We start from the raw sequence: 14,280 nt of genomic DNA, 5'->3' as shown, positions 1-14,280 counted from the left end.
TACAAACTTCTTTAAAGAACTCAATGGAAAATGTAATTCACTGCTTCGTTCAAGACAGTTTAAAAAATTGAGCCTGCTTTCAAAAGCTTACATATTACAGAAACGAATTACTTTCGTTATTATTTACCTTTCCGATTATTGCACGTCAAAGTGAAGCCATTTTTGCAAAACAAATTTCTAAATGACAGTTTTAAAAACATTTTTCAGCAAGGAGCAAATCATAATCTGAATGAATTAGTGTGATTTCGATGGATAAAAGGGACAATAAAGACGGCCTTTCTTTTGCAGATAAGACCTATCGTTAAGTGATTCTAATTAGTAGCATACTGATTTTTTTTCTATTTGAAAGGTTATTTTGATTAATATGTATATTTTATAAGAAAAAAGTAATTTTGCAAAAAAGAGTACAATTGGGCCCATTTTACCAAAAAGAATAGTACGCCCAATTTTTTGCTGAAAAAGAGTACATGTACTCTAAAAAGAGTACGTCTGGTAACCCTATTCAGCGAGTGAGCCGGAACTTTAGTTTCTTCTAAATATCTGATTGCCGAATCGTTCTTCGGCGTAGTGCCACCGCAGAAGGATACAAAAAATGCACCTCCGCACGAACTACCGTCCCCAGGAAATAAGATCGACAGCAATCCAAAAAAGGAAGTTTTTCCGTCGAAGCGGAGCAGGGGACAATTCCCGGCTGCAGTGTATCAGTGAGAAGGATCAGGAGAGATGAAACGTCCGCCTTCCGAAACAGGAGCAGCAGACTGAGGAACTGGCACGGTTTATTGATAGTGTTTTGGCGAGTGGCGGTTCGGGGAGTGTGGGATCGTTAGAAACCCAAGGCTGGGGAAGAAATTGTGGATGCTTCACGCCCTTTGGAGTGCCAGGAGGGCTCCCCATCAAAATCCGTCCCATTCCGCTCGGTTTTCAAATTTCGTACAGCAATCATTTATTTTTGTTTAAAACACCTGAAGTTTTTTTTATTGGCTTATTTAAGTTTTCGCCGCAACTCGTTGTCACTTCAGTCATTCTCACACGGGTTGGCTAGCGAATGTAAACAAGTATTCGATGAAAGTTGAACCGCGTTCTGAATGAAAGATGTTATGCAAGTTGTTATTTAAACCTGAATAAAACATGTTTTACAAACTTAAGTGACAAAACCATTGCTGGGTGACGAGACACTTGATATTTGTATTTGTTTTCAAAAAACATATTAATAACACTTTTCTGGAAGCACATGTTCTCTAAAAACTTTTAAAAACCATGTTTTAACTAGTATGTTTTTGAAAAACGTTTATATAACAAATTTTTCAACTACAATATGTTTCGAGGTGTTACTTGGGAACAGTCATTTTAAGTCAGCCCCCCTGGGTACCTTCCAGAAAAAAATCCTAGCTTCGCCAATACTTTCGAAACGTCTTGAAGCTCCCTCTCTTCCCGGAGCATCTGTGACACCCTCTGAAGCCCCTGTAAACCTCTCCGAAACTCCTCTGAAACCACCCTGAAACACCCCTAAAATCTCACTAAAATGCCATAAGACCCACAGAAAGTCCCTGAAATCCCTCTAAAAGCCTTTGAAACCCTTCTGAATATATTTCCGGCCAAACATTTCAATAGGTCCTATCTGCATTTGAGAGGCTCTCTTTTGTTCACTTTCTCTTTCAATTATTGTAATGTAATGGTACTCTTTTCAACTATTTTTGCAGTACAAATCAAAAGACGATTGTTTTGACCATCGTTCAAAGCAAGGAGACAATCATAATACAAATAAACAGGTGAGATATTAACGAAAGAGAGGGAAACCAAAGAGAGCCTCTCTTTTGCAGATAGGACCTTTAGACATGTTTGGCCTGATTTGAAAGGCACCTGAAACCAGCTGAGACTTTCTGAAGCATGTTGAAACTCCCATGGAACCAGTCTGAAACCACTAGAGATCCTCCCGTAAATCGTCCGAACTTCCTCAAAACTCGTAAAAATCCCTCCGGAAATTCCCTGAAAACCCATGAGAGGCCATGAAACTTCTATGAAGTGGCTTAAAATCTATGTTACACCTTTCTAAAACCACCATAAAACCTCTATAGCCCCTGAGAATTTCCTTGCAAACTACTTAACTACTTAAATGGATTTAAATGGAGGTTTGGCTGTATAAGGCTTCTATTACGACTTAGTTATAGGTAAATGAGTCAAACTCTCGCCACTTGACTGACAACATTCTTGAGCTAGTTTAACTGGAAGTTGTGTTCGATCGTTCGGTGGAGAAATAAGTGAAAATTAAGGCTAGGATACTTACATCAAGTGCCTGTGGGTTGAACGGCGCCGACCCGAACAAGTCCTGGTATCCGTTGCCATTGTTCTGGTGCGCTGGGGTTGTCCTTCGTGGGGCAGATTTCTGCGGTGGAGGAGCCACTGAAAGACGCAACCGGATGAGTTGGACAGTTTCTTCGAGAAAATATCAGAACAAGGCTACTTACAAATCGGAGGAGGACTTGTGGGAGCACCGAATCCATTTGTGGTTCCATTGTTACCGTTGGTAAAACCGGTATGGTTGTTGTTATTGTTGTTGTTCGCGCTGGTGAACAGCTGTTGGCCCAGACTCTGCTTCGGCGGTTCGAATCCGAACAGATCGTTGCTGATCTTGTTGCCTCCGATCGATGGACTGTCGTTGTCCGGTGCCCGCGGATCGAAATCACTGTCCGAATCCGAGTTCAGCAGTAGGCCCTCCATCTTGGTACCTACCGAGGGCTTGAACGCCTCCAGTGTGCTGTTAATCTGCGGAACAGAACTCCCTGTAGATTTCGAAGAATGTCTAAGATAGGGGTGTACAAACCTGGTTCTGAATGTTCCGCGGCGGGACGATCGGAGCAAAGTGCTTCGGTGAAGTTTCGATCAGCAGTTGATCGTCATTGTTTGGTAACGATACATCAATGCCTGCAAGGTTACGATGGCAAATGTTAAGGTCTCGAAGACTTGCTGAACACTTGCGGAACTTACCCAAATCCGGCGTCTTGCTACCGTTGACGGCGGCCACGTGGCTATCGATGCCATTCTCCACCGCCGGGACCTCACAGATGTCCCGCAGGCCAAGCCTCAGCAGCAGTTTGTCCAAGTCCTGCTTGGGCACCAACTCTGAGAGGTCCTTCAACCGTTGGCGATACGCGTTCACTGTGCTTTCCAGTTGTTTGTTCTGCGTGTGTAGCTTGCTCGACTCGACGGTCTTGCCGCTGTCGTTCACGTAACGCCTAGAAGGATTGGCAAAATGACAAAATTGACAAAATGAGGATTGGCAAAATGAGGATTGGCAAAATGACTGAACCTGTAGGCCAGATCGAATGCCTGCCCGATCGTGAGCGTGATGTCCGACGCCAGCTTGTTCGAGATGAACACGAAGCACTCGTGCTGGCCACTATCCTGCCCTCCCTGCTGGTTGTGCTGATGATCACCCGAATGGGACGAATGCGTATCGTCACTGGCACTCAGCGATGGCGTCGCCGAACCGGACCCGGTTTTGGCAATAAAGCTGAAGAACTTTTTCACTCCCTTCTCGTCGGCACAGTAGGAGATTTTGTGCAGCGGGAACTGATGCAGGATCGTCTGGGTGCGGGGTTCCTAACAGGGAGAAAAGTGAATAAAATCGTTGTGAACAAGTTCGTTACACAAAGTACTTAGATCAGTGGTGTTCAACTCCAGGGCGGTATTTTAAAGTACATACATAAGGACTGTTCAATTTATAAAACGGACAACTTTATAAGGCTATAAAAAGAAGACGCGTAGTTCAAATTTAACCACGCTTGCTTCGTTTTTCAGAACATCATCTCTCATTATAGTAATCATTTTTAAAACGAATAATAGTTATTTATGCAACAAGTTGCAAAATGATGATTTTTTCAGCACGAGTTGTACGTTTATCCAACGAGGCTTGCCGAGTTGGATAAATACGACGAGTGCTGAAAAAATCGAGTTTTGCAACGAGTTGCATACAAATTTTTTTGTAATTACGAAAAATACCCGTTCCGGGCAGTCTATCTTGCCATCTTACATGAAACATACATGATATCAGGAGGAACCACGTGGAAGCATCCATGCGCACCGGCGCAGTTTTTTATTCGATCAGGTAGGCTATGGTGTAGAAGGTGTCACAAATTTTCAAGCTCCCGTCGCCGTCGTCGTCAATCAGCAACATGAGAAGGAGAAAAAGTAGCTTCAACTGCTGCTTCTTCAACTGATCGGCGGTCCGAATTGGAACGTGAATAGTCTTGATTTGGATTCGAGCTGCTATTAGGACGTATGAGCAGCAGCTGTATCTACGGAAAACGCGATAGTGGGCAAAATGTATGTGCTGGCAAAGGTGCCGAAAAGTGCTACTTTTCAGCACTCTTTAAGAGTGCCGAAAAGTAGTACTTTTCGGCACTTTTGTTTTAGTGCAGAAAAGTAGGCCGTTTTATAGTTGCAACCGCGAGTGAAAAGTAGGATAATAAACAACGTAATTACAAAAAAGTAGTTTTATTTTATAGAAAATCGGCCAGATGTTAAAAGAGGTGAATTTTTCGATTGCTGAAAATTGAAAATATATATAAAATTACTGTTCACATATGGTATATCGTTTTTAATACCTGAAAAGTATGTGCCATGCTGCAGGAGCATGAGTAATAAACATTCTGGCAAAATTTAAACTCAATTGGAAAATAAAGTGTTGAGATATTTAAGTCTCAAGTTAGATTAGATTTTTTGAATAAAATTCAATTATGAAGCAAAAAGGTCATGAAAATATTACATAATCAATTTTTTATGCATCCAGTCGAAAGTGGGAATAATGTGGTTTTAAATGCAGAAAACTGCTTCTTAATCGCATTGCTGGTTTGGTTACTGTGCGCCATTACAGATACAGTAATCAAAACAGTTTCGTTCTTTGATGGTTCTTCCAAATAACAATGCTACCTAATGCAAATTTTGCATAACAATGATGTTGGAAATAAAAACTTTGCTTCCGATTATTATTAAATAAGGTGTACAATAACATAGGACCAACTTTGTTGGAAAAATATAATAACAAGGTTCGCTAGAGTCGAAAATCTGCATCAATGGAGCAAAACGTATGAATTTTTTTATATGACCATCTTTATGGATTAAATTTTTGATGAAAAATGCAATTAAAAGTTATTTTTTCTTCTGTATCATTCAGAGAGCAATATTCTACTACTCTGGACAAATTTTTAGCCGAATCCGTGATGTTATTGCAACACAGGACTTAAATGAACATTTTTTAATAATTTCTATGAAAACAAGGCAACTCACTATATCAAGCTGGAGCCTGCTTGGTGCATTATTACTGATCAACTATTGAGCTTTACCTTTAGTAGAATAGTGTAAGCTTCCAATTCATTAAAAACTTCATGAAAATATGCATGTTAAGTATGTGGAAAGTTATGTCGAATTTTGAGAAATGGGTTTTTATTGATGTTTTACGAAAACCGCTTCAGTTACACAATAAAGAACATTTTGCTTAATGTTATATTTTTCCTACATTGGAGAATAGCTATAGAAAGTTACGCAAAAAATTGATAATGATTTTATTGTAAAATAAAAAGATATCGCACAAGCAAGTTGTCCGTTTTATAAATTGAACAGTCCTTATATAAGAATTTCCCAAATATTACAGGTTTTCTATGAAATTTATTATTTTTTAGTAACTCCATAGAAACACCTTGAATAATGCAAAAATGTCTGTAGAAATGTATAAATCATTTCCAAAAAATAAAAAGAAATGCTTCAACTATTTCTAAAAATACCTCTAGGGACCAGGAGAAAAGAAAGATGGTTTGTGAAGGCGTTAGGTACTGAAATTCTTGAAAGATTTTTTTTTATTTAGAGAGACTTTACCGTTCTCGGCATTCGTTTCTTACTTGAAAGATTTTATGAAGGAATCACTGCTAGATTTCTTAGCGTTTCTCAATTTGTTTTTGAAAAACTGCAGTAGTGTTAAAAACTCCTTTAAAAATTTCGTCATGATACTTCTAAGAATTCTATCATGCATTTCATCCTAGAATCTCTCCATCAGTTTCATCTAAGTAAACCTACAGAAATTTCTGAAACGAATTTGTTTTGTTATTTTCCTTGGAAATTCATCTAAGAATCATCACAGAAGTTTCTCTACACACACACAATCACATACATTTTTAAAGGAACCCATTCTTCACTTTGATATCCTTCTCTAAATGATTCACCAGCGTTTTTTCCGAGATATTGCTGTCAGAATTTCATCCAGCAATTTTCTTCAATCTTCTGCATTTATACCACTGTTTTCAGTTATTTCATTTTTTTTCTTTTTCTTAATCACTTAACCTAATTTACAGCTCTTTTGTCCAATAGGGCACCACGTGAGCGATTCCAATTGGACGCTGTACTTACACTTTGTACAGCGCCTACATGTATTCTATTCTAATACAGCTACAGGGGATACTCAAAATAACTGGGATAGGTAAAAATTTCACTTTTCAAAAAATGTTCAACTCGCTGTAACTTTTCAAAAAGGGCATCAAATATTCTCAAATTTTTACTGTAAGTTCATCAACTAGTTGTGTATCAGTGGTCAAAATTTGGAAAAGATCGAGCCATTCTACACGAAGTTATAATGATTCTAGAAAAAGGTAGAATTGTCCGATTGCCAACTTTGAGTTGTTATATCTCCGGATTCAATGAACCGAATGCAATAAAATTTTGATCATTTATGACTTATATAATGAGGTATTAAAAACCTTTGAGTAAACTTAAAATTCTTTACACAAAAGAAAATTATTACAATTGGATTATTTTTCTAATACACCACAAATTTATCCAAAACTTCATCATCGTTTCAAAATTCGAGATAGTAATTATAGTTTAAATTCCCTCTAATTGACTCCAATATGAATATGTTTTGAAAGGAAGTAACAAAATAACCGGCATTAAATTGAAAAAGTAATGGGACACATATAAAAAAAAGATAAATTTACTAAAAAAAACATAGAATAAATGAAACCACCATTACTTTTTTTCTTATTAATAATTTCAAATTAAGTAAACTGTTTTTCAAAGTTCATTATATAAGTCATAAATGATCAAAATTTCATTGCATTCAGTTCATTGGATCAGGAGATATAACAGCTCAAAGTTGGCTATCGGATAAGTCTACCTTTTTCTAGAATCATTATAACTTCGTGTAGAATGGCTCGATCTTTTCCAAATTTTGACCACAACTACTTGATGAACTTACAGTACAAATTTGAGAATATTTGATGCCCTTTTCGAAAAGTTACAGCGAGTTGAACATTTTTTGAAAAGTGAAATTTTTACCTATCCCAGTTATTTTGAGTATCCCCTGTATATAGAACTGGTGCCTTGTGCTGCTTCAACTTTTCTACCATTCCAAGGTAGAATGATGAGCACGATGATGCTGACGTGTGGCTGCTGTTCCTTTTCAAGTCCAATTGGGGGTCGGTCATTATGAGTTGTGGTTCGCCGATATCCAAAAATTCCGGGTTTGTTAGAGCTATATGCTCCGAAGAGGGTCAGGGTGTCAGCTGCTCTCGGGGGAAAGAGCAACTGACGAAAAATTGCAAGTGTCGGGGCTGAGATCGAACCCATGACCATCCGCTTTTGAAGCGAGCGTGTGAACCACTGCGGCACGGGCCCCGACGCGGTGTCTTTCAGACAATTCATTTAGACATTCCATTTAGACTCCAGGGAGAGAACTTAAGAAAAATACTCGAGAAATCACCGAATGAGCTTTTGAAAGAATTCCCAAGTAACCACAAGCATTATATCATAACATTAATTCAATCGTATTATAGTTTAGCTAATGCGAGATAACTTTTATTCTACACCTGTCAAGTAATAAAGCGTTTAATCTACATTATGAAAGCATTGAAGCATTATGGGATTTTGACAGTTATATAGGGGCGTTGTTTAATGCTTTATTGCATTACCATGTGTAAAGCTTTATGGCAATCAATAATGCAAGGATTTATTACTTTATATATGCCTTTACTAATGCTTTCATAGTTGTAAACAGAAAAAAATATCAGTTCGAAAAAAATCTGTACAACCTTTTTAAAAACACAATCATTTAAAAGAAAAGAAAAACAAACCCAAATTTCCATGGATTGCTGCATAGAACTTGGATTATCATGCTCAGATGTTGCTGAAAATTTATATTGTGCGTGGTTTTTTTTTTATTCTGGTTGGGACATAAAGACAATCAGATGCTGAGGGAACAAAAATTATGTGGGGTTGAGGTATTGGTTTCCTCATAGTGCCCCGATTTCATAAAATAAATGGTAGAAGTGAGCACGTATGAAAACAATAAGAGCAGAATCAACACAGACTAATTAATATCTTTATATTAGCTTCGTTTGTGGAATCAATTGGTTCTGCAATCGCTTGTTTTCGAATGAATTTGGGAGAGTAAGATAACTGATGGCATTCAGACCCTATCACAACTTTTTAGAGCTGCTGAAAACACAAATCAATAAAGCACGAGCTAAGTATACGTTACTTTATGTTGCACATTTTTCCGGGTGCAAAATGCATGATAGTCGTAGCACAGCGTTAGCACGTCCGAGTTTCATCGCAGTCCAGTTTCAGCAGTCTAGGTTCAATTCCCGAATTAGAATAAAGAACATCAGAGTGAGAGTATCGGAACAGGTATGAGAAGATAAAAATAGACAGCAAAATGAAAAAATACTTTTTTTCTTTTGTTGACATGATGCCTTAAGTATACATTCCATACTATTTCATTGCATTAGCTATATGGTACAAGCATTTTATATGCTTTAGCAATCACCACAATAAGGCTTGCTTTAAATCAACAATAGTAGCGCCACTTTCGACTTCAAACCTACTTTAATGGTACCTATATGACAAAACAACTTCACATCGCATGTCATATAATACACTATAAAGCGAAATTAATGCTCTATATGCAGCGTCATGGTTACTTGGGGTGTGTGTGTATCCAATCTAACCCAAACTATCCGGCAGTGATATTATGGAAGAAAGCTAGTTGCAATGCCGTTTCTAAGCTGTTTGCAGATAGCTTTAGCCCGGGAGGTAGAGGGTGATAGCTCTATTGCAGATTCAGTGACCCATTTCAGAATGGCTGGAGAGGCACGTCCATTCAGAAGTCACTATTACTAACAATAAGCCCCGCCCCGCACACTTGCATTATCGTTATCATGGATATTTAATGATAATACAAGTGCACTTCCAGATCCAAAGATGTTTTCTTTGAAGCTGGCACGTATTTAGTTTATTTCATTTGCAATAAATATAATTAGAACAATCTTCCAGGATGGTGTGGTAGCCACTACTGATTGTACGTCCACATAACTGATCTGGCCACATGAAATCCATCCTCGCCAGACCTAGCCATGATCAAAAATTCAAGTCAATCGGATTGAAATTGACTGAGTTATAGCAACAAGTGCCCAAAATAGGTCTCCCTGTCCAAATGGTCCCAGACCCTACTCCAGGAGTTCCTTATGAAATTTTTCTATGAGTTTTTTTATAAAGCTCCTGCAGGACTTCCTAGAGCCATTCCTACAATAACTTCTTAAGGGCGGACGGGACGGTCGAGAAAATATCCGCCATTGCTCTGTTGCTACTAATATGGTGATCTCAGATTCTACTTCATATTTTGCAACAAAAACCTATCATTGTGTATGCTCACTTGCAGTGCATATGCTGATTGGTTTTCAGCATCTTCAGTGCGATAGGTCTCGAGATTACCATCTTCAAAATCGCGAGGCAAATTGTTAGAAAGAGAGGCAAGATAGGAAAAATAACACGGCGTCCCGTTTCACCTTAAGGTACTAGATTAGTACAGGGTTTTTTCAGCTTGCGATTCACTTTTAACGGCTATATAGTTTTTTTGTGCAATTTCTTATCCTAATAGGCTGTTTTACCTCACGCAAATCTGTCAGGAAAAGGCCAACTTTCCTACACCAAATTAGCAGTGCTGTAATGTTTCATTACAGCACTGATTTGCGTTGCGTAATGAACCATTACAGCACTGTTTTCAATTTTGCCCAACTTCTTGATGCTTTCTGGACGCAGTATTGAAAAATTATGACAACTGCATAGTATAACCTGCTATGATCAGACTTTTTTAACATGACTATGAGCATCAGTGTGCTGTTTGATGGAAAAGTTTTGGTAAAAACTATCCTCAAGTGGTAATTTATGAAATTGCAAAAAAACGTTGCACACAACTCGGTGCAGAACTCGATTTTTACTGCACTCGTCGTAATTATCCAACTCGACAAGCCTCGTTGGATAAATGTAAGACTCGTGCTGTAAAAATATTCATTCTGCAACTTGTTGCGTAAACTACTATTACGACCCACCAGCACGTATTTTCATAACATACGTCATTCTAGAAAATTGGGACTGCCTTTTCGAATAAATACATTTTATCGTTTTCATAGGTTTTGAGAAGCTCCCCTGACGTTATTCCAAGTTTTCTTTTTAATTTACAGTGGTATTTTCATTTTTTTTTTCAAAATCAGGTTAAGGTGCCCAAGTGATCACTTTCAGTAAACTCTTTATCTTAAGAGTTTGAGATAAGTTTGTAAATTCAGAATAACCAATCTGGCTTTAGGTAACACTACAGAAAACCACAGATTTTAGGAGCTCTATCCCACATTTAAGTAATAAAGAAAACATATAATTAATACAAAGTGTTTGATTTATGGTGGATATTTAATGCTTCAGCAAAATTTTATTTGAAATAAAAGTAAAAGGATTTAAGCATTTTGTATTTTCTCGTGCAAAAATTGGTAAATCCATTAAACAGATTTGGTTGACAATGCATTTTAAACTTACGGCGAGTGGGTAAACAATGAGTTGAGTTTTTCAATTGCAATACTGCTGGATGATCAGATGAGTCCTCTTTATTTTTTTTCAGTTTCTGTATACACATTTATTTTTGTTCTATTTTATTAAAATAACTTTTAAGCTTGTCTGATTTCTTTAAAAGCTCAGATTATTGAAATTCTGCAGTATTTTATCATTTGTTAAGCTTTATCATAGTTTGATGAAAATAAACAGAAAAATTGGAGGAGATTAGCAAACGTTGGTTGGTTTTTGTCTAAATTTGGTAGGTTTTTGGAGATTTGGAATTTTAATTTTTTTTCTGAATTTTACCAAATCTTGAACCTTTTGATATTTTCCTTCTCACAGTTCCAGAAACGATTTCAGAACGCAGACAATAGTTTCAATACTCAGTATACCCAAGACTAAAACTTATAATTCAAAAGTTAGAATATAAATCACGAATCATCTCATTTTAGGAAATTTACTGCCGATTTCCCAAAAGACAGTGTATCAAACAATTGCCCGTACAGCAATTTTTGGGTCAAAATATTGTTTCATTCAAATGATTATAACTTTTTTATACGTCAATCAAATATGCTGAAATTTTGATCAATCATTAACCATATATTAAAGCTCCACCGGTAAAATTTTGAGCGAGATCGAAAAAGTTTTCTGAAAGTTATAGAACTTTTAGTAAAACTTTGAACACATTTTTAAAACATTATATCTCAATATGTACTCGAATAAACTTTTTCCCTTTTTTTGTGATGCAGCTTATTCCTAAGGCTTTCATATGCAGCTTCGTTTGAGGTTTTATATTCACTACAAAAAATATGAAGTCTGTGTATGCTCAGAGTGTTATTTGGAAATTTATCATATTTTGATCAATAAAAGTGCCAAGTGTTTTCAACGTTTTTAAACTCTCTTAATGTAATATTTTTATACAGGACCCACTAAACTACATATAAAGAGTAGGTCCTATGAATTTTTCGTTCAATTAATGTACTTTTGTTGGTGGAAAACGTTTGGCAGATTTAAACATCGTCAACTACATAAGCACATTTTTTATATTTTTTGTAGTGCATATAAAACCCCCAAATTAGCTGCATATGAAAACCTTAGGTATCAGCTGTGACACACAAAAAATTGAAAAAGTTTCATCGAGTACTTACTGAGTTATAATGTTTTAAAGAAGTGTTCAAAAATCTTATAAGTTTTTCTAAAAGTTCTATAACTTTCAGAAAACTTATTCGATCTCGCTCAAAATTTTACCAATGGAGCTTTAATATATGATTCATGATTGGTCAAATTTTCAGCGTTTTTCATTGACGTATAAAAAGGTAATGAACATTTGAATGAAAAATTATTTTAATCAAAAAATTGTTGTACGGACAATTGTTTGATACACTGTATATTGTGTATTAGAAAATGGCTAAACATATCTTTTGATATAAGTAAACTAAGTCATTTATTACAACATCGCCCATGCCTTCGCGACCCGCCAAAAATCAGCCCGCAATCCACCAGTGGGTCGCGACCCATAGTTTGAGAAACGCTGCTCCAGTAGCTTTGTATGGAACCGCTCAAGTAGCTTCTTTTGGATTTCCTTCATTAGCTGGGTCAATAGTTCGATCTAGGAATTCTATCTCAGAATCAAGCTTGGAATCCCAGAAAAATAATGTCTGAAGACTTTCCAAAAGAAGGAATCTCATAATAAACTCTTAAAAGATCCCTGAAGGAAATTTTGATGGAATCTTATAAGAAACTCCTGGAAGAATTCCTGCAGGAAACTCAGAAATAATTCCTGGAAAATTCCCGGAAGAAATTCCTAGAGAAATCACTGAAAGAATCTCTGAAGGAATCCCAGAAAGAACACCTGTGGAAAACCTAGATGGATCTTGGATTAGCTCGGAATATTTTTGGAAAAATCTTGAGTTATTCGGGTATTCCTGGGAGATTCTGGGAGATTTTCAAGAACGATTTCGATGAGATTTTTTTTTCAATAATTAGGTAAAACCTCACGCTGAAAAATCTACGGTAAAAATAACCATATTTGACGTAAAGTCAAAAAGAATTTGAAGTTGTTTTGGCCGCAATGAGAATGTATGATTGTTTTTACAATCCTGTATTATTGTTCCTCAATCAGAAATCTGATTACAATAACAATAGTTTCAGGCTTTTGACGTGGGTTGTCAAGCTTGACATCTACAATATTATGGTAGTTTCAAAAATAGTTTTCTTTCACTTTCAACAATATATGCATTGGAAAACAACATGCTTGTTCTTTTCTCTAGGGTGTTATAAATTATATGAAAAAAAAAGTAAAAAATATTCTTACAGAAAAATCAGGGAATCTCCTGATTAATCAAATTTATAACTTTTCAAAAATGTCTTACCTTGCATTCCGCATGCCGCACTAATTAAAGGTAATTTTCAATTATGCTTTTCATTTGCAACAGCTTTGCATAACTTGAAAACTAACACTTTTCCATCATTCCAAGCATTCTGCTTGGTTTGACAGAACTGACCAAGGGATTCATCAGTGAAACATTTGCATCGAAATACTCTTGATTTCATGTTAAATATTGTCATTTCTACATTCCTATTCGATGCCGAGGGAATGGTAAGTTTAATTGACTTGGAAACAAAGTTGAAATATGTTAATTTCCACAAGAGTCGCCATAAAACACTGGATTTTTAAATCAAACAGAATTTCCCATAGATTTTAGATTAGAAAATCTATTCAAAACTATAATAATTCACATATTTTCGAAAGAATTTCAATGTGTAAATGCAACAAACGTTATCTTAGTTTCAATGTGAACGCTTTTCTGCCCGTGCTGGTAATACATATTTTTTTTCCAAGAATTTTGTGGGAACCCCCAATATTTCATCGAAATGAGTTCTCAACAGAATGTTCGTCCAAAATTATCCCCAATTTCATTATATACTATCCCGGCTGTGAAATCTGCATGAAAATCCCACCATAAGCCCATTTGGAGAATCCAAGTAACTATTAGCAGTATATTTTGCCTTTGGGGACTAACAGGGCTCTTACTCGGCTAATATAGAGCTTATCAGCTCCTAAACTGCGCTACATTAGCACGCAAGGCGAGTAATATGTATTGCCATGTGATAACTTGGGCAGTGTAGGGAATACTCACTTGCTACTATCTCAGTTTAGAAGAATGCTATACAAAAAAACGATGTATGAAGGGCATTTACATTGTAGTTTTATCTAAAATTTTGCCGAATAAAGTAAGAGTCGTACACGCATTCCAAAGTCCGCCAAGGTCATGTGGATGTCGGAGAGTTGTTGGGGATTAATTTTCGGCAGAGGGTTCACGGATTGGTGCGTGGATGCCGCGAGTAAAGTGATAGATTGAGTGTACATTACTGTGGAAATGATGCGGCTCAGTTCGCTTGGCTGCATAACTT

The 14,280-nt window shown here is 36.7% G+C and overlaps 1 protein-coding gene across 1 annotated transcript in view; it reads right to left on the bottom strand.

Annotated features, from left to right (window-relative positions):
• Positions 1-14,280, bottom strand: part of LOC109410968 (PTB domain-containing adapter protein ced-6) — a 55,162-nt gene that overhangs the window by 31,158 nt on the left and 9,724 nt on the right. Inside the window, exons 3-7 of the mRNA XM_029876498.2 lie at positions 3,308-3,600; positions 2,986-3,233; positions 2,822-2,922; positions 2,466-2,763; positions 2,285-2,400 (exon numbers count right to left, since the gene is read on the bottom strand). Coding sequence (XP_029732358.2) covers positions 2,285-2,400; positions 2,466-2,763; positions 2,822-2,922; positions 2,986-3,233; positions 3,308-3,600 — 1,056 coding nt within the window. The remainder of the gene's footprint in view (positions 1-2,284; positions 2,401-2,465; positions 2,764-2,821; positions 2,923-2,985; positions 3,234-3,307; positions 3,601-14,280) is intronic.

Source organism: Aedes albopictus, chromosome 2 (genome assembly GCF_035046485.1).
Source record: "Aedes albopictus strain Foshan chromosome 2, AalbF5, whole genome shotgun sequence".
Lineage (NCBI taxonomy): Eukaryota > Metazoa > Arthropoda > Insecta > Diptera > Culicidae > Aedes > Aedes albopictus.
Note: the sequence above shows the minus strand (reverse complement) of the source record. Positions and strands in the feature narration are given on the sequence as shown.